General features: G+C 35.3%; 1 protein-coding gene across 2 annotated transcripts in view; it reads left to right on the top strand.

Moving 5' to 3' along the window:
• The first annotated feature begins 690 nt into the window (after positions 1–690).
• LOC100748446 (uncharacterized protein DDB_G0284459-like) overlaps positions 691–19,773 on the top strand; it is a 47,462-nt gene continuing 28,379 nt past the window's right edge. The window contains exon 1 of one of the 2 annotated variants that reach the window (XM_012394798.3): positions 691–1,210. In XM_012394798.3, coding sequence (XP_012250221.1) covers positions 1,130–1,210 — 81 coding nt within the window. In that variant the 5' untranslated portion in view covers positions 691–1,129. Of the gene's footprint in view, positions 1,211–11,174; positions 11,540–19,773 lie in introns of those variants that run through there. The other variant, XM_012394797.3, reaches the window with a different exon arrangement.

Genomic DNA, 19,773 nt, shown 5'->3' with positions numbered 1-19,773 from the left:
CGCAGCTTTCTGGATAAAATATCATGTTTAAAAATTTTTAAAGTTATTAAATATTCATATATATTTGTAATTAAAGTAGTATGGTAATGTATTTATGGAAAATTTAAATATGCAAAAATGTACAGAATGAACGTAACAGATAAAAATGGAAAAGATATACTCGTTACAATATTTAGAAGGAAAAACAAATCTCTATCTAGGTTCCATTCCTGTAATTTAGTACATAAAAAATATGAATTTTTATAAACATTCACAATCAAGTAATCCTGGTTTTATTTCGTTGTCAACAAAAGTCGATATTCGCCAGAAATATTTGCGTGTTTTCATCAATTATGGAAATAAAAGATTTGATATCGACAAGTCATTTTAATGGGTTTGGTGCTTCAAGAGTGAATCAACATCTCTTGGAGCTTACAATACTGAGAAAAACGAAAGTGGATGGCTGGTGATTTAGCCATTTCCTCGTTAATTGCCATTACACTTGCACGCAGGATTAAGTACCGTGAAGCTTGGCGTAGTTTGATTTTACTGTGACTTTTCACGGAATAACGAATTAAGAGGCCCACTAATTGGTTTCGTCAAAAGGGCCATCTAACAGTCAAGGGGGGAGGAACGAATTTACGCGAGGGTAGGGAGAAGGACACGTTGCGTATACACAGACGAGTGAGGTGTACGATAAACGTTTCGCTTTCCAGTTTTCACGGGGCTACCGCGGCAAAAGAACATACAATAGCGAAGCAACGATTTACTGAAAAGTTATTCTTTATAGCAAATAAACAGTAGCTGTCTTACTGCCTGACAATGGAACGATGTTACTTCGAATCATACGTCGCGTTTCGAGCACATCGGTGTGCCAATATTTGGTTGTGTATATGAACAGTTTGTGTTTATAAATAATTTACTCAGGATGATATTTATCTATTTTGATAAATGTTTTAGTGAGAAAGCTTTAATTTTTAGTGATCATAAGTGATTGTATTGTGCTGGCGCATAATAGAGAAATTACCATAATAGAATCGTTTGATTTCCTTCGAAAATAGAATGACGATGTCCATGTGAAAATAAAAATGAATTCGACAGTTTTCTGTAAGAAAGTATGTAGTTAAGTTTTGTGTTGCGCAAGAGAAATATGTGGTTTCACCGGCAAATGAATTCTATATTCTACGTGGACGCTGACATTAAGCCTGCATATTTGGCTAAAGATGACAGGGTATGTTACCTAACGATTTTTACTCATTTCTTTAAACAATGTATCTACGCACATATATTCTACGTCAAATTACTTACAATGTGAAAAATGAATTCTTTTCATTTCATACTAACAGTAGATTCTTAAAAATTTATCGTTAATGATCTCGTTCTCTTTCTCTTTTGCAAATATATATTTATTTACAAATATCTAATTTTTACAAATTTTGACGCTGTCGATGCATAGGAAAAATTACAAATTGAGATATTAAAATACAGTTTGTCAAACGAGACAAAAGTATAATGACGTACGTTTGTATTAATAGTCTAGATATCGTAATACTTTCGCCTTTTACGCGTTTTTAAAAATCGGCTATTGTTTGATCGTTGAATAGTAGACTTGTAGATAGTTCACGCGTTTCTTTAATTAAATCTCGGTTTTCTATGAAAGAAAGTATGGTGGGAAATACCACGCGATACGTCTAATGTCGTAATATCACAAGCTGTAACAAAAAGTGAAACCGATAAGGAGTAATGGTTAACAGCGCGCTATTATATTGTATTAAATTATGTGTTTATTCGAGTTCTTCAACAGTGAAATAAAAGGACAACTTAGGAACCGTGAAATTACTTGCATGATGTGTAATTTAAATAGCACTTTAAGTTTTCGCTTTTATCACGAGTACATTGGCATCGTCAACTTCTTTTATTTGCCGACATCTTTTTTGTACAGTTTAATTTTACGCGGTGAATTAACTGTTGAATAAGGAGAATTGCTTACTGAGTATTAGCACGATGTATATACGTAATGCAGGACCAATATGAAAACCTTATTTAAACAATTTTTTTAAACAACTATCATATTGCGATCTTATCAGTTTATCTTTGATTAAAGTAGCAAGGTAAAATTCCATCGTTCGCTGCTTCATATCTGAGTTCCAATATGAGAATATACCAGTCATAAGGTATTATATTTGTATCATGTTTTCTTACGATGTTTATATATATTACACACATAATAGATGAAAATGGACGCCACACTTACTGTACGTCGTGTGTTTTATAATCATGTGTAATAATTATACCATTATTAAAAGAAAAGAGAAATTAAAGTGGAATTATACAATTACCTATAAAGTCGGAGAAAGCCCACAATATATTGAAACACTCGATCAAGCTTTTCTCAGTTTCCTTTGTATTATTTCCTTCATATACATTTTCATGTTCCCTCGTTAATTATATTGTAGTACTTAGAAGTGAAATTTATTCCAAATTCCTTTTATGAATGATAATAGCTAGACTGATGAGCGTAGCTTCACAATCGACCAAAACTTGACCTATGAATAAGATGACCTATGAATAAGACAATCGTTTGTATAACACTTATTAAATCGAAAAATTACACGTTCGATAAAACGACAATTAAGGGTATATCTAGGGGGATAGTGGCCAGGTGTGACTCGAAGTAAATCAAACACGTTGCATCCGGTTCGTGTATTCCGGTCTATACACGCGCCGTGCGGCAAAGGAATAATAATTTTCTTCTCTTCCCCTGACATTTTGCTTTCTGTCCCTGCGGCTGGCACGACCAGACCGGAAGCTTTATTATCGCACAGCTCGTTGCAAGTCGTGGGTGGACGTATAGCTTAACCATAGGCGAAGACATGCGCGGTACAAATTCCGTCTCTGAGATTCATTCCAGCGACCGCGGCGCGGATGAAAGTCATCGAGCGCTCGAAACTCATTTTCACTTCGCATAATGAGATATGTTTGATATTGGAGAACTTGAGACATAAATTTCGCTACTCCATACAGTCGTTCTTTGGTTGTGCACGATGACTTATGAAAATATTTTAACATTTATCATTGCAAATTTTTGTGAATATATTATGTGCACTGTACAAAAATGTTTAAAGTGTGTATTTAACATGTGAAGTAGAGATCTAACTGTACAGTCGTCGTTCTTCTAAAATACGCGTCAGATATCCACGCAACGAAATTCGCTCTTCTGTGTCACGCTTTAGCGAACATTCACATGCACTTTCGTCGCGTGTCTTCGTCAATCGACTAAAAGATTCGCAAACGTTGGGGAATCTTTTGCATGATTGGCCGAGTCGCAGCTTTAAACATAGAGTAGCTTACTCATTCACCAGCGAACTAGAGAATTTATGATCGTTCGTCTACGCGTCCAATTACTTCTTAAATTCTGTCGAAGCGAACCTGTTAAGCGAATGTCTGTCGTTCAACAGCCATTTCCGTGTGAACGTTCACGGCGCACTATCATTCTTTTCGCTAAACAAATTATTCCTCTGCGGCGCAGTGCGCGCTTCGAAAAGGCTACCGTGTGCCGTCTGTAGGCATATAATTCAATCGAATTGAGCCTAAAAAAGGATGAATCGGAAAGATATTTAGAACAAAATAGACGACTTTGAAACAATTTTCCTCTGGTTCTTCATCAACAAAATATCGATTAAATGAAAAATATATGATTCTCTTAAATATTTCGTTTTATATTTTAAAAAGTATTTGTCGTACGTGAGAAAGTTTCAGTAAAAAGTTGTATAATAAAATTATCTGTAAAACGAGACCTGCTACATTACGATAAGCCCAATTGCAAAAGTATGGAGAAGTATATTTTTCTTTAACTGTTTATAGTTTTAATAAAAATTATCATACAATATCGAGGTTCTATGATAAATAAATTCTAGTCATACTAAATCTCGAATCGATCCGTTTGTTGGATTTGGATCAATTTGTTAACTTACACAACGAAGAATTTTAAGTCTGCAATAAAAGCGTATGAGCTTATCTCAGCTTATCCTTCGAGTTCGTACGTTACGTGGGAGACCCATATTTTGAAATGCGAGAGTAAAAAAATTTTGTCATTCAAACGCGAGACTAAAATGCAATGATAATCATTTTTACTTAGCTGTAGAATGTAATAACTTTCACATTTTACATCCTAGCGCAGTGAAATTTGTTTCTACCAATTTCTGAAATCATTTCACGTAATTTAAGAAAAAAAGCGTTTCTCTAGGAGTAATTGGCTCTAAAATAGGTCCTTTTTTTTAAAAATAGACAACGCTAAGTTATTAAATATTAAGAAACGCGACAGGCGTTGTTTTGCGGTTTGTTACTTGTATCATATGTAGATATTTTTCTTATTGATTAAATGTCTGTAAAGGATAGGAAAACGTTTGCAAAGTTGTTGCGAGATAAAAGCTGTTTTATGAAAACACCTTTTGAAATAAAGAGGGGGGGCGGATATTATGTTATCGCGAAATCTTACCTTTAATATAATAATCGCGTGGATTTGGCTTCGCTAATTGTATTCAGAATAGAGATGACGTGCAAAATCATTAACAGTAATTTATTACAGATCGCAGAGTCATGCTTATCCGTATAAAATCGTATGGAATGACGTTGATCGATTATGGATTTCTCCCGTGCTTTTCGACGCCTTGATTGTACACGTTTGTCTTATTTTCGATGAACAAATAACGATAGACAAATAACGATAATCCTGGACGATTCCATTACACGACAGATCAGCCGCTCGATGCCCCTCGTTGTTGATTTGTTACTGATTCTGGCTAAGACGTTCTTAAACAGGATTTCCTGTTAGGAATGGGAATCTGTTTGGAAGTATCGTTCATCGAGATTGAAAGTAATTTGGTACATATTAGGTTGATCGAAAAGTTTCGTCTTTCTCTTTTTATTGAACATTTGAAATCTTAATGGAAGTTTATTTCTGTTTATACCCATGTATAGCTTAATAAACTGTAAGCAACAGTTAGCGAAACAACTTTAGCAAAACATTAGATTAATTCATGATTTTACGCAAAAAAAGAATTATTCGTGATATTTTGATAAATCTGGATAAAATTAGTTTCATCGCAACATCATGACTATATTCTTTTCTATAGCATCTTGCATTCTTTGCGATCAAGTTTTGGGCCAATAAAATTGCTTTTCGTAATTTGCCTGTGATTTTACAGCATTACGGACCTTACTCTTACTGTTAATAGCAATCGCAAGAATCTTCCGATCCCGATTACTGTCAAAGTTCAATTATTTTCATATCCTTATCACTGTTCTTTTCTACGTAGCCCATGCTTGCACGTACAACGTCTTCATCCGGCAACAAGTTGCATCATTTCTTCGTTGCATAAACAAACGGTGCATATAATCGACTGCAATGGCCAGCAGGCTAAAGTATCGCTAAGTACCGATCAACCTCATTAACGTCATCGAGCGAGGTGGACAGTGATCGATTGCGCGACGTAGGTACTACTCGTGTGCTGTTCGGCAGTCGCGCATACATAATCGTGTACCAGGCAACGGCGCATGCGCTTTCGATCGATCGATAAATTATGCAGCCTACTGCTCGTGCACGTAAATCATACGCGCACATTCAACTACCCTTTGCTTTGTCGTTGTTTCTTCTGCTTCTTCTTCTTACTTTTCTTTTCTCGTCTTATGCTTCTTCCTTCTTGCTTTTCGTTCGTCTCTTTTTCTTCCTGTTATTACCGTCTCCGATGTTTCCGCCTTTTCGTCTTTGTGTCATCCAATCTGAGACAAATCCATGTGCGAGGAACGTATTCGTACGAACGTCGTGACTCGCATTGTACTTGCTGCGTTTTCATTGTTCCGATCGCACGATCCGGGAATATCGACAGTGTCTAATGCCGATGACCAATCGGTCGATCGTGTCTGTCGCGCACTATTATGAACAGAATCTGTGAGATTGTAAGTAAATCGTTCATGAATACTGAAACGATTTTATTCTCACCGTGGTCACTAACAACCTTGGAGCGTATATGTTGTTTTAAACTCGCGATTTAAAAAAAAAAGAAAAGAACTGACCAATCTGGATGAAATAAATCAAAAGATATTATTTTTATAATTCACGCGTGTCCAGCTACTTTTGAACGGCAATATATGCTTCAATTAGAAAATCAACAGCCAACATAGGAAAAGTGGCGTTTCTCGCTGTATTATACGCAATCAGGCACTGACTCATCGAACGAACGATGAGCATATGCACATCGGCGAACAAAGAACGCGTACGAACCCTTCCACGAGGATGATCTTCCGCGCGCGTTCTGTATTCTATCCGCCGCGGAGCGGCACCGCGGCCGTATTCATTGAAATGCTATTGAAGTCGCGTTTCGATAATTGTAGAGAGATACAAAGGATTACAGTGAAAGCTCTTCTCTGATGCGTTCGCTGTACTAGGGATTCGATTGTCTCTCGGTATGTATTTAATAGTATTTATGGAATAGGGAGATTTTAAATACAAAACGGCATTTTAAACATAGGTAACAAAATTTTATGAAGTTTCTCCAATAAACGAATTGCGTGAAAAACGAAGCATTTTTAGCGATTAATAGATACCGATTGATCCTTATTCATTAAAAAATCTAAGCTTAAGTGAAGAGGAACTTTTCATTCTAAACTAATAATAATTTCATCGACTGGCTAAATTAGAAAAAAGAAGTTAAATATAGAAATATACATGACATAATGAAACGCTTCAAACAACTCGTCAATATCAATTAGATAAAGTGACCTACAAATATCCCACAAAAGTAGTCCTCGTGATATAGATTTCCCACGGATACAGCGTTGTTATCCCTTTCAACTGAAATCGATAATAGAAAGTATTTCACTGAAATACATTTAGCTGGTTACCAAGGACGATCGTGTGGCTTGTGGTTTTATCGAGTTCTTTCGAAAACCACAGTTTCTCGTGGCCATATTTCTCAGGAAGTGACGTAGGCTTCCTTATAAACTCCCATAATTTCCTATATATTGAATAAAGAAGTACCCAATGTATAGCTGAAATAATTACATTGACATTAATTGTGTACGTAAAAAATGTTGCAGGCTGTGATAATATTAATGTTTTATTTTTATTATTATTGGGCTCCGCTATTGGAAGTACCAAAGTGTCGCCAACTATTGCTTATTTTAATTATTGCATAATGATGATCACGATCATGATCACATGAAATTTTTACTTTAAACTATGTCCGTAGAGGAAACCTTCGTATCATTTGTCTGGCAAAAACATATAATTCCATAGTTCAACGTGCCGCGGTAAGGGCTCAAAAGTACAGGTTGATGTTATTCAGCTAAGCTCAATAATTATGGTGGCCAATAGAAATAACTTGAGCCTATTGACTTGATACGTTGCATTGGTTTGATTTGTTCTATGTAGGTAGGTGACGATCTTCTATAAAACACCCTGACGACGAAGCGACGCGGGACTACTGGGTGAGGAAATCATACTACGTGTTCTACCAGGCCATGTGAAGGCTGATACAAACTGCATACTAGGCGTTCAGTCACGAAACGGCATCGAAACTGTTCCGTTCAGGAAAATATTCTTGTACATTGTATACTATAATATCCATTATAACAAGCAGGTTAGAGGTAGAGTACTAATTATAACATTTAAGGAGTGAATCAAATTTTCATTTAGATTCCATTTCAAAACAACGATCCATGAAATGCATAATCAAATCATTAGATATTGCAAATAACAGATAATCGGCAAAACGTGGGAATAAATCTTAGTCATTAATTGGTTATTGCAAGAATCCTGATTATTGCTTCATTTATCATTAAATACTTTTTCAAAGGCCTATTAATTACAATACTAATAAGTAGTTTTTGACTAACACAAATTCAACACATCGACATCCTTTAAATTCTCCTCATTTTTCTCTGAATTATACGTCTGCGTTTATTCAAGCACTGTCTTAGCCGATCTAACCAATCCAATTAAGTTAAAGCATGCGCATTGATGCTGCAGTTTCGCGCGTCGAAAACGATGTAAAGTGCATTCTGATAGGCGGAGACACAGATTCTTCCTGGAATGCGGTCAGGTTAGAACCAAATGTGAGAGAGCCGTGCCAGAGAAAAGATCGCGTGAGCAAGAAAGAGATCAAAGAACCGGGAACATCGACATTTGCGACCGAGCTATTATCCGACTGCGATTGAATTAAACTGTTTCAACTACTGAAAAACCGATAGATTGAGGTGATATGTGAAATACATTTCAGCTATGTCAGTAGAAATAACAGCAGTAATAAAAGACAAATATAATACATCTATAGGCTCATTGTTAGGATCACATTGTGTTTGATACTCATCCATCTATAGGCATATATTAATAAATTATGAAGTAATTGAAAGAAATTAAGGTTTCGAGTTTTTTATTAATTTAAACATATTTGTTAGAAGTTTATTGGAAGCTTTGAAGCTTAAGCTTTTGGGTAGATGAAAGCTTATATTATCTGTTAAAGTTGATGTATCTACTTATACTATTGACATAAAGGTTGGAATTAACACGATTCTCAAGGAATGGGCCGTGAAAAAAGAAAACCAAGGTAAAAAGTACATAGTTTACGATTCATTTTATAAGATAAATAGTTAAAATAGTGAAGTGAAATAGACCGAGTTTAATTTTATCGTTTCGCTAGTAATAAATCCGTGAAAGAAGGGGGACAGTAGCTAAAAATCTTCAGGTTTATAAGTAGTTGAATATTTATAGTATAGTTTACGTACAGAAGAGAAGAAAACATCTCTACACAATAAATTCTATATTTATATAATTCTGAAATTGTTTATGAACAAAAGTTCGGGTATAGGTATTATTATTTAATCAACTACAACACTTATCCGGTTTGAAATCACTAATTTTATTAATTACTTATTTCACTAATTGCTTTAGAATTAATAATTGCCAGGAAACATAATCTTATATAATAGATACTAAAAGAAATTCTAACATATGCTACATACATATGTAACGAATACCTACCAGAGCACCCTTAGAATGTTGGATGCTTAGATCATGGATGATCTCTGTGGTAACTGTGTAAATGTTAACCAAACAATATTAAAATAATGAAAAGCAAAATACAGTGCTTAGAGTTTCTGGTTTTTCATAAACAATTATATCGGCTGCTTGCCCATTATCAATTCACTAAAAATATCAGTTTTAAATAATCAACGTCGATTAAGCGCGACGATATAAAAATTTTTCTTTAGCGTCTCGAACGAAATCATCGTTGGACACAGATTGCATTGATTTTTTAACATTATTGCTAGCTATAGGTGGACTCACGCGCGGCTACCTCTCAAAGGGTGCAATCATCCGTCGATTGATGTTAAAAAGTTACTTGACCTTCTGGAAAATACGTGATTACGTAATGACCTGAAGGTTGTCTGACTTGGTAGTTTTAATCTTGCGCTTCTAGTGTTTCCTTTGATGAAATAAACGAAACACCGAACGATTGTACACGCGTGAAGTTTAATAGCATAAATGATACGTATGTACATACTTCTGTCAGCCGTGGAGCAGCGTTCTACTGGTTTCTAATAAACGAGCAATATTAACATTTATACCGCACGCCGTGATGTTTCCCTCTACACCGTAAGCGTGACTCATAACTGGCTATCTCGAAGGTTTTATAATGGTGCCACTATTATAATCTGTACACCCTCTGGGGAACAGAGCACATGATAGTGCGCATCACGTATATCATTAAAGTACAAGATCACAGACACCGTGGAAAATAATTCGCGTCTGATTCACTATTACTATACAGCGTGTGAAAAAGGGCCACGAAATATAGGATCATACGATGTTTCGCTAAAGTAAGTAAAACGTATCCTGTCAATTTTGCTACTAAAAGTAATATTTTCATATTAATGTTATAGTAACAGGTATAGTAACATAATGAAATGATAAACATGATAAAAAAAACATGACAAAGTACTTAAGTTTAATGAGACAACAAAGTGTTATCGATGAAAAATACGCGAAAAGGAAATAGAACAGAAAATGAAATGAAATAGAAATATTAACTTGCTAGCATATTTAATATGGGTCAAGTCTACTTGAAACGGTGTTTTGATGCTGAGAGGCTGAAGAATAATAACTGCGAAGAAAGAAAGAAAAGCGCATGTTTTAATAGCTTTAACAAAATGATTTATAGCAACGAGTCTCAATCAGTGGTACCCCTACTACTATCATCCAAACGTTTATTTTCAATGTCAAGGTGAAAATTTTATGAGCTAAAAGTTTATTTTCGGCTAAATCTTCGATTTTTGAGATTACTAATTTTGTATCATCTTTTACATATCTTGTGTACATGTGCGCACACATGGTTAGATACATGGAAAGAGTATCCTCAGCATTGGTCTAACGGCGACAGCCTGTAATTTACATGTTCAACAAATTCAATGGACAGTAAATCGCGCGCTGATACTTATTGCCGCATTTATACGTCTCGTGATTGCCAGGTTTCGCAAGTTTTGCCACGTTTTCGCTTACAAAATATATTCTATTCGTACACGACTATTTACAGTGCGTTAAGCCTCGCTTCAAGTCATCATGGAATCGTTTTGCTTTCCTTTAGAACATTGTCTCTACTATACTACGCGATTTTAGGTTGCTCGATCTGAGTTCTTCACCCGCGTAACGTGTTACATATGCATTCACAATGTCACGTACGGTATATAAGAGAAAACATAAAGAGCTACTACAATTACACGAATCAAATAAAAGCTAATGATAAAAACTAGTTATCAAAACTAATTATACAAAATAAATATCAATGTTGAAACTATTAAATATTAAATTCTTAATTCCATTGAAGCAAAAATAACTATTGTTCCACTAGATCTTCCATTTTAAATAAATTAACCACTATATCCTTTCATACTTATTAGAAATTAGCTTTCAGAGATCATTTTAGATGATATACATAGATTTACAAACCTAAAACTGTTAATTTATAAGGGTGGAAATTTCCACTTAGCTTGGTTGGAATCTAAAGTTTCCTACAAATATTTGCTTTTTCATAGAAGACCGCCAAGGGTTGCTCACTTGACGACTTGAGTTGAGTTGGTACTCAAAGGGAGGGGGTGGTGGCGGTCTAGTGGGAGATTCGCGACTGTGCCACCGGCTCAGTATCGTTCGACCATTGGTCAGGTGTGTTTCGTAGATCGTACAGCAATCTAAGTATTCGTCTAGTGAACACGTTGGTAAAGTATCAAATTTCACAAGTTGCTGTGGTAGAAATTAACGAAACTTACGTCCAGTCAAGAATACGATAACGGAAACGCGTAATCGTAGAGTGACAACAGAGTTGCCGAACACTATTTTCCAACCGGTGTCTACGTGATGTTTACGATTTCCCGGCACTGTAATTATTCGATCTAAAGGTGACCAGTGAAACATCGTAGCCGCATGATCGTGTCGACGATATTCTCGAGCGTGACGGGTTTCCATCGGCGACAGTCGAACGACGCCGGGCGAAATGCCGAGCTGACGGTGAGTGAAGTGCACACTTTTTCAAATTCCACGCCGAAGTTGATTGCAACCGTATCGAATCGCGCGGCCCACGATCAACTTCACTTCGTTAACTCATTGACAAATAGTCCTTGCTTTCCTATGCAACGTGACTAATTACGTTATTTTTGTATTTTCGTTTTCTTCAGCCTCAAAAGATATCAATTATTATAAACGTGACATTGTATGTAAGATTTGACATATGTAGAGAAAATCGGTATAAAGTAGTTGTTCAAAGTGTGGCGTATATACGAATTTCTAGTCATAAAGTAGGACTGTTATTTGATCGATAGTATATGTTTTCAATGATTACGAAATGTGGAGCATTCTAGAATTATAATATTTATAATATTATTTTATAATGTTATTATATTATATCATTACTAAAAGTGTTAATCTAAGAATACTATACATGGCACAGATGTAGGATATACAGTTAGCAATGCGCGATAACAGAAATATGTCGTTCGTGATGCATAAGATATTAGGGATTTTATCGGAAAAACGGAAATGTTATTTTATTTTAGTAGTTAAATTAGAATGTCTTAATGAAATACGGATAACTTTTCGAAGGGTAAACAGTGCGTGTCACGTGTCCATTTTAGTTATTAAGCACACGAGTAAAGTTGAAGTTCAAGGAGTAAATGGAACGCGATCGAAACCGGTTAACGAGCTATCGAGACGCGTTCGAGACATGGGAACAAGCGATTCCGTCAGATGCGATACACCTATTATTTTTATTCGCGTTTTAAAATGTTAATAATAAGTAATAAGTAAACTTTACGTTACGAGTTGACTTACTTAGGAGCGAATGAAAATATTTAAGAAATGTAAGTAAAAAAATTAAGGTCTTTCTTTCTAAAATCTCCTTCGTAATTTTAATTTGAAATTTAGTTGTAAAGTTGATGATTTAATTTAGTTGTACATTACTGGATATGAACAGGCATCTATACGAATATAAACTACACTCGCATAATAAAAGCGTAGTAGGTACATATTACGCAAAATATCTGCAGTTTATAAAACAAACTGATCTTGGTTGGATTTATGCGTAATTATTCGGTACACACAAGGCTCGTACATCAATGATACGCATTTCGAACCGTCGCGTGCTCATTGTCGTCGGCGATGACAATAGAGAACAAAGTAAACGGACTCGTTCACCAGGACCGTTATTCATTGTTATGCGCCGTGACGTGGACCACAACTGCGTTTAGCTTCGTTAAGAACAATTAAAAGTAACCGACGAACCGGGTATTGCTTAATTGCCGCCCGCAAATGTTCCCTTCAAGATCGTCTCAAATCATGCAGAATAAACTTTAATAGCATTTAACAGATTATATAAAAGTGTACATTACTTTGTTCAAAATTTTGGTTTTGTATTTTAACGTTTCAAACTGTGCGTGTATACGTGTGTATAAGAGCTGGGGAAATAGGTGCGTCCTCTTCTTAAAGATATTTAATTATCAATTACATATTAATACCACATTTCTTGCTTTTGTAATTATATTCTTATTAATCCGAGTTCCTTATCTGTGACATATTCAGTTTTCATAATTATCTACGCATTTCCATTATAACCATCATGATGCCACATGAATAGCTACAGTGTTAGATCCATACTAAAATATACATATATGTATTACTATACTGTAATCAAACTTTATAGAACACTTCCGTTCCATAGAATGTTAGAATGTTGTGTCGCAAAAGAGAAGCTAAAATAGGGTTGTGTTACTATCGCATAGTATTGATTATAGCAATAATTTGTTGGCATTAGTAAATGGATGGATTAGAAATAACGATTTCATTAGGATGGATAAACCGTTTTATTACGTAAAGCCATTTCCATGCTCTGAATTTATTATGAATTGAATGCGATAATTAACACACTCGTTAGTGTCCCTTTCTCTTCTTTGTAAATCGTGGCAACGTTGTATACGAGTAAGTATTCGGTCTTTATCTATCTTTTCGGTTTTTCTGTTTTCGTGAAAGTAACCAGTTCATGGAAGATACAATGCCGTGCAAACTGACCGTTAGCCGGATTTTCGAAAAATTTATAGAATTCTCACGAGGTAGCCGGGTGCTCTTTCTTTATTCTTGTAAGTTACTTACTTCTTTACCGTTTCTTTTTTGCAACGATTCAGGCGTTTCAGTAACGAGGACGTGTTATGCAAATTGGTGGACATTGTGAATGACACGAGAAAACACGATCATTCAAACATTTCTGTTGACAAGAATTACAAGAAAAAATGAAAAAAGAAAAACGATCTTTGTTAATTTGTTATGCTCCACTAAAATGAAAGCAAATAGGGTTTCAAATTTTGTTAAACATGTTTGAATTTTTTCATATACAATTAACTACATATGCGTAAAATAGCAAACGTAGATAGGATTTCCTTAATTGAACACTTTATATATCTAACTACAAATTATACACGAAACAAGGATCAATCCTTAAGCGCAGAAATCCATGCCTTCCTTAATCATCTAACAACACGATCAAATGTCTTTAACTATCGCAGTGTATACGATATCCTAGCCATAGCGATTCAGCGGACTCGTTAATACCTAGTCAAAGAAATCGGTGATGGTAACGATTAACGAGTCACGTTTCCTCAACGGAGTATGCTTTCATCTCTAAATGGCGTTCTCGATAAATCAGCACCTCAAAACCGTCCGTTCTTCACCAACATTATCAACAATGGATCCGCTATCTCTCGTGGACTCGTGGCGCGCACATTACTCGTGAAATCCTTCGGCGTATCTGTTAGTCAATATTCTCGATAGAATCAAAAACGATCGAAAGGAAAAAGAAACATCGAAGAAAGAAATTCATCGTGAAATTATGATTAGATGGGCGAACAGAATCACGTTTCTAAGGCAAAGCGTTTCTACCCATATTACGATATTATCGAGCTCGCGATTGGTTTGTGGATAGTTGCGTCCTGAAGTATGTACATCGTATCGCTTTAAACACATATGTATTTACATATGTACTACTGTTCAAAAATTTTATGAGTTCTTTACCCTCTAAGATTTATCAGGTTTTAACTTGGTTTTCTCTAAGTGTCCCAATACTTCTCAACGGGAATGCACGTGTAGGAAATTCAACATTTTTCTTTTTCTACCCACGTTCTTCGGATGATTGCCTTTTATCGTTTAATAAATAATTTTCCGCGCGTTTTACATAGCAATGTGGTTGTAAATACATCGTAACCCGGATACCCAATATCGAAAATTCTTGAGAGTCGTGACTCGCGATTAACCGGTCACAATTCTTAATCTTTTAGCCGCGTTAACTTCTTTAGCTACGACATAAGCTGCTATAATGCATGTACACGTTCTCGGGGAGGGAAACACTCGTGCAAAGAAGTTTTCAAGCCTCGATTACGCGTTCGACGGGCAATCGCATGGTGAAGCAACAAAAAGGTGAAGTTTACTCGTAACATTGTTTGCTCGTGCTGTGTATGCGGCAAAGTAACGCAAAGTTATTTAAGGGAACGACGAGCGAGTTGGAAAGGATTATAACAATAAAAGTCTGTTAGATCTTTAGAATTTTTTCATGGTATATGAATATTCTCTCTTCTTTTCTTTCTTTTTTTTTAAGAAGGAGAATAGAACAAAATATGAACTACAACTATGCGATAAATATTTAAAATTCCCTCAAGAAAGGATTAGTTGGATTAGTAATGGCCATAAAATCGCAACGATACGTTGAATGTTGTTAATCCAAATTGAATAGCCTTAAAGAAGTTGATTTATGATTTATCGGAGTTAATATTTGTACAAGTATGCGGATTTCGATGTATCGTGATAATTAATTATAAGATTACACTTATCTTCGACTACACTTGAGCAGTAAATGATTAAACAAAAAGAATAGTTTATATTTAGCGAATAATAATCAAGTCGCTTAAAATGGTATTTCTAATTTCGGATTATTGGAAATTATGATTATATTCTATATTATTGCCGTATATTATTATTAGGTGTTAGGGATTAAAAAAGTAATAAGTAATAAGAGACAAGGAGGTTAACGATAAATTTACTATGGTCTAAATTTTAGTCTTCGAAGATTTTGCTAAAAAGTGAGGTTATTTATTTGCGAGATATTTTTACTAATGTTCAAAAACAGGCTAACTTCACTTCCTATCTTACGTTATTTTTTAATGTTCCGGTCTCATTACATTTAATATACACATATACTAGAGAACGAGGAAATTATCGATTACGTTACCATCGCCATCGTTAATAAGATTCGATTCAAATAATAATGCTTTTAAACTCTTCCTAACTTTTATTGTAAAATAATTACTTTTCTTTGCCAATGTTTAGTCTTTAAAAAGGATACCCTTCTATAACGACTGGAATATCAATCATTTCGATTCATAAAGAAACCTACAGAACAATCTTTAATTGGAATTTTAAACAAGAAATACACAATTCAATGTAAAGATCTTCATACTATTGTCATATACTTTTTCCGACTATCTTATCATCCCTATCTTTTTGGATTGTGAATGTTACATGAATGAACCATACCATCCATGGTCGTGTGTCAATGTGTATAGTGTCACGCAAAGGTTTAAAAGACCAAAGTGTTCCTTAATTCAATCATTGAGGAAGCATCATCGAGAGAGTTTACCGTCCACCAGAGTCCACTTAAGCATGATGCCTATAAACATAAGGGAGGTAGCCTAGTTATCGAGCTAAAAGCATCCTCTAAGTGACTACTTATTTAGCTCGTGGTAGTTTTTCCCTACTCGCAGGTTAGCCCCGTACTCCTTCACCCTCTTATGGTGGGCATAAGAAGTGGAGGCCACGTCCCGTTGGCAGATACACACGAGCAAGGCCAACTCGCCTACGTTCACGGTTATGCCTTATTTATGAGCGCACCGATGCCTCTGTCCGCTTCCGAGTGCAGACAAAGGCAAGAAATATGCCTCACGTGGAAAGTGGAATTCCAATCGCCTTTCGTGGCGGACACGCGTCGCTATCGAGGAATTGTACAATTGCAAGTGTTTTCGTAATACAATATATGCCTATAATTTCATAACAAAGTGTTTATAGTCAAAGCTCTTATTACAACTTTTTCTTATTAAGTAAAACGTTGAATCGAAACGTGTTAATATTTTGATAAAGAAAATACGTTATAACGAAGAGTTCATCGATTAAATTATATACAAATTAGTATCAAACTTTGTACTTTGAAACATCCTGAGATATTAAAAATACATCTAAAGAATACTACTATGTATTAATTACATCTACTCTACTAGAAATTGTAGAATTTCTTTGAAGAAGATTTCTGCTTATTGGTATATGCGATAGTACAAGACTTGGAAATGGTAATATGTATATATTTAATAACATTAAATTAACAATCATATCAAGATATTACAATGTAATACCTGCTCTCCTTGAAGATTGCAATATTAACTATTCCCTGTCTTAAAAAAAGCCTTAATGTAAAACAAAATTTTAAAGTAACAATTTTTGTTGTTGCATTTTCAGTTTATCTACTTGTAAGTATGAATATTAAAAATCTAAGGACAATCATTTTTACGTACTATCGTGAATATCCTTTCGCAACGAAAGTTTCCAAATTACAGTTGTAACAGGAAATTACAACAATAAATTATGTGCAAGAACAAGAACAATGTTACAACATTGCATGATCCGAGACCAAGGTACCATGAAGCGAAAGGAACTTTCTTGGCTCGTTTGGAAATAAAATAAAATAAAGTAGCAAAAAATAAATTAAAATAAAAGAAAAGAAAGAAGAAGATAAAGAATGAAAGAGAAGAATAAGCACCTTCGTTAAAGAGAAATAATTTACGACGTTGAAGTCTGCTCCGTTTTCTTCTTACAAGCGCGCAAATTAACCTAAAGTTGCATTTACAAACACACCGTAGTGGCCAAATAGTAACTGCACCGGGTTTTGCATTGATAGCCGTTGTAAAAATCATTGTTAAACAACAGACGAAATTGTTGAGTCGTTATTGTATACTTAACAGGGTAGCATGTTAACAATAGGTTTTTTGCAAAAGTGTAAAGAGTGAACGCTCCTCGCTTCCTAGTCGCCTGGTAACATTAATTTATTGGCTCGCTTTTAAAGCATAGCGCGCGCCCTCGCAACTTACAGCGATGCAAAAATCTTTTTGCAATGAGTACACAATGGCGGCGAAAGTATCGAGTTCAGGGACACGTCACCGGTGTTCTCTTCTCCCTCTTTTCTTTTTTACCTTGAAGATCGTTATGCTTCTTGAAAGGCTTTACATTCCGGACCGCGGATTGAAAGCTAATGAATATAAACAAACGATTGCAAAATAGCATTACGATTCGAAGCACGATCCTTTTTTCTGGATTTAAACAGAAAATTAAATTTTTTTTTAATCTTTCTTTTCCTGTAATTTATTCTTTTATATTATATTCTTTTATCAATTTTATTCGACAAAATAGATCCTTTTACATTTTTCATTTTTTGCTTATTTAATTGTGTTGAAAATCACAGCTTAAACAAGAAAGTAATATTTTCTCTCCTAAGTTCTCTAATTTCATTATTTTGCACTCTTATCTTACATTCAAAAAATGAGCTTTTTACTTGAATACTCTTTCTTGAAATTTATTTTGGGATTTTCATAATATTCTTTTTTCTTTTGCATTATATATATATATATGGAAGTAACTATCAATCTTTAATCTTTCAGAATCAACAGAGTTCTTTTTAATCAACAGAATGCATATCACGTAATGTACTAAGTTCACCTTGTTTCGTCATATAATCTACTACAGTTTCTTGGATTTTTTATTGCGTGTGCTTTCAAATTGAGTGGAACTTCAAGAATAAAACTCAAATTGCGAAGCAAACGTAGAAATAAAAAATCTTTGCATCTTCTATCTCCAGATATGCATAAATAGCAAGTAATACCTTAAAATAAGAAAAATATTGTATGATAGCAATGAATAAGTAATGAATTCATTCAACTCGTATTGAACTGAATGACTCGATTCCCCGAATCAATGACCAGCTCCCGCACACGTGGCGGTCCTCCGTGTGGAACGACGCGTAACTCGCGGCGCCTACACGTAGGACGCACCGTTGCACGTGCGCCACCGCCCCGTGTACCTACACGTGTGTCGCCGCGGGGTCACGTGGACCGCGAAGCGACGCAAAGCGACTCGTGACTAGACACACGCGGTCCGCGTACTTCTCGAGTTGATGTTCGCCTGGTGCACAAGCGATCAAGACGTTTGCGCAAATCGCGTGCCGCGATGCGACGCGATGCTTGTTACGCGTACGTAAGTACTTACGTGCTAGGAGCGCTCGTGTTCCTCCGTCGCCACCTGTCCTCTACGTTCGTCATTGACGACCTATACCGTATACATGCCGTGACGCGCCATTGAAGCTACACTGAATCTAGCTGCTTGCGAAACGAATTTCGATGGATGTGTCGTTGAGCGATATCTTTCGGATGGGGTGGATTTATGCAACAAAACGTAATTACCGACCGATGAAAGGAATACGCCGTATCATCCGTATTTTAACCTCTTGTGTCGTCATTAAATTCGCTAAATAGTTTAATACTAATGGGAGAATAATTTAAAAGATTGTCCAATTCCAATAGGCATCAATACGTAACATTCTTTATTTATTCTGTAACATAAGCAAATCGATGGTTCTATTTTGTGTATTAATTCATAATAGTGTTGTAAACCTAACCTATATTTGTTCATAGTAAGCTTAGAGTTTATAAAATTCTTTAGATAAATACGAATCTTATGCATCGTTTCCTTTTGTTTCGTTTCGTAAAGAAAAAAAAAAGATGCACTTGTACCTCTTTTCCACTAAGCCACAGAACCAGCATGCAGGAAAGGCTGATATCGTAAAATATACCTCGGTGCATAAAAATCAGAAATCATTGACTCGTCGCAAGATGACGCAAAGAACTGTAAAGGGATATTTATCTGTTCATCGAAGCTTAAAGTTTCTGGATGAGTAGCGATTTCGATGACCTGGTAGCTGCACCTTAAATTTCCGGTGAAACGAGAAACATTCCGTGATTAACCGGTTGAACGACTCAAAAATTAAAAATGAAAGTTCATCATTTTCAATTTTCTGTATTTAAGCTTCTTTTCACGAAGGAATTTCACGATCTGTTACTATCTTTTATTTTATTTGAAACATGAAACGAATATTTTCTTTAGAAAGA

This window comes from Bombus impatiens, unplaced genomic scaffold, assembly GCF_000188095.3.
Source record: "Bombus impatiens unplaced genomic scaffold, BIMP_2.2 scf_0099, whole genome shotgun sequence".
Lineage (NCBI taxonomy): Eukaryota > Metazoa > Arthropoda > Insecta > Hymenoptera > Apidae > Bombus > Bombus impatiens.
The sequence above is the reverse complement of the archived record's forward strand: the minus strand, read 5'-3'. Positions and strand labels throughout refer to the sequence as shown.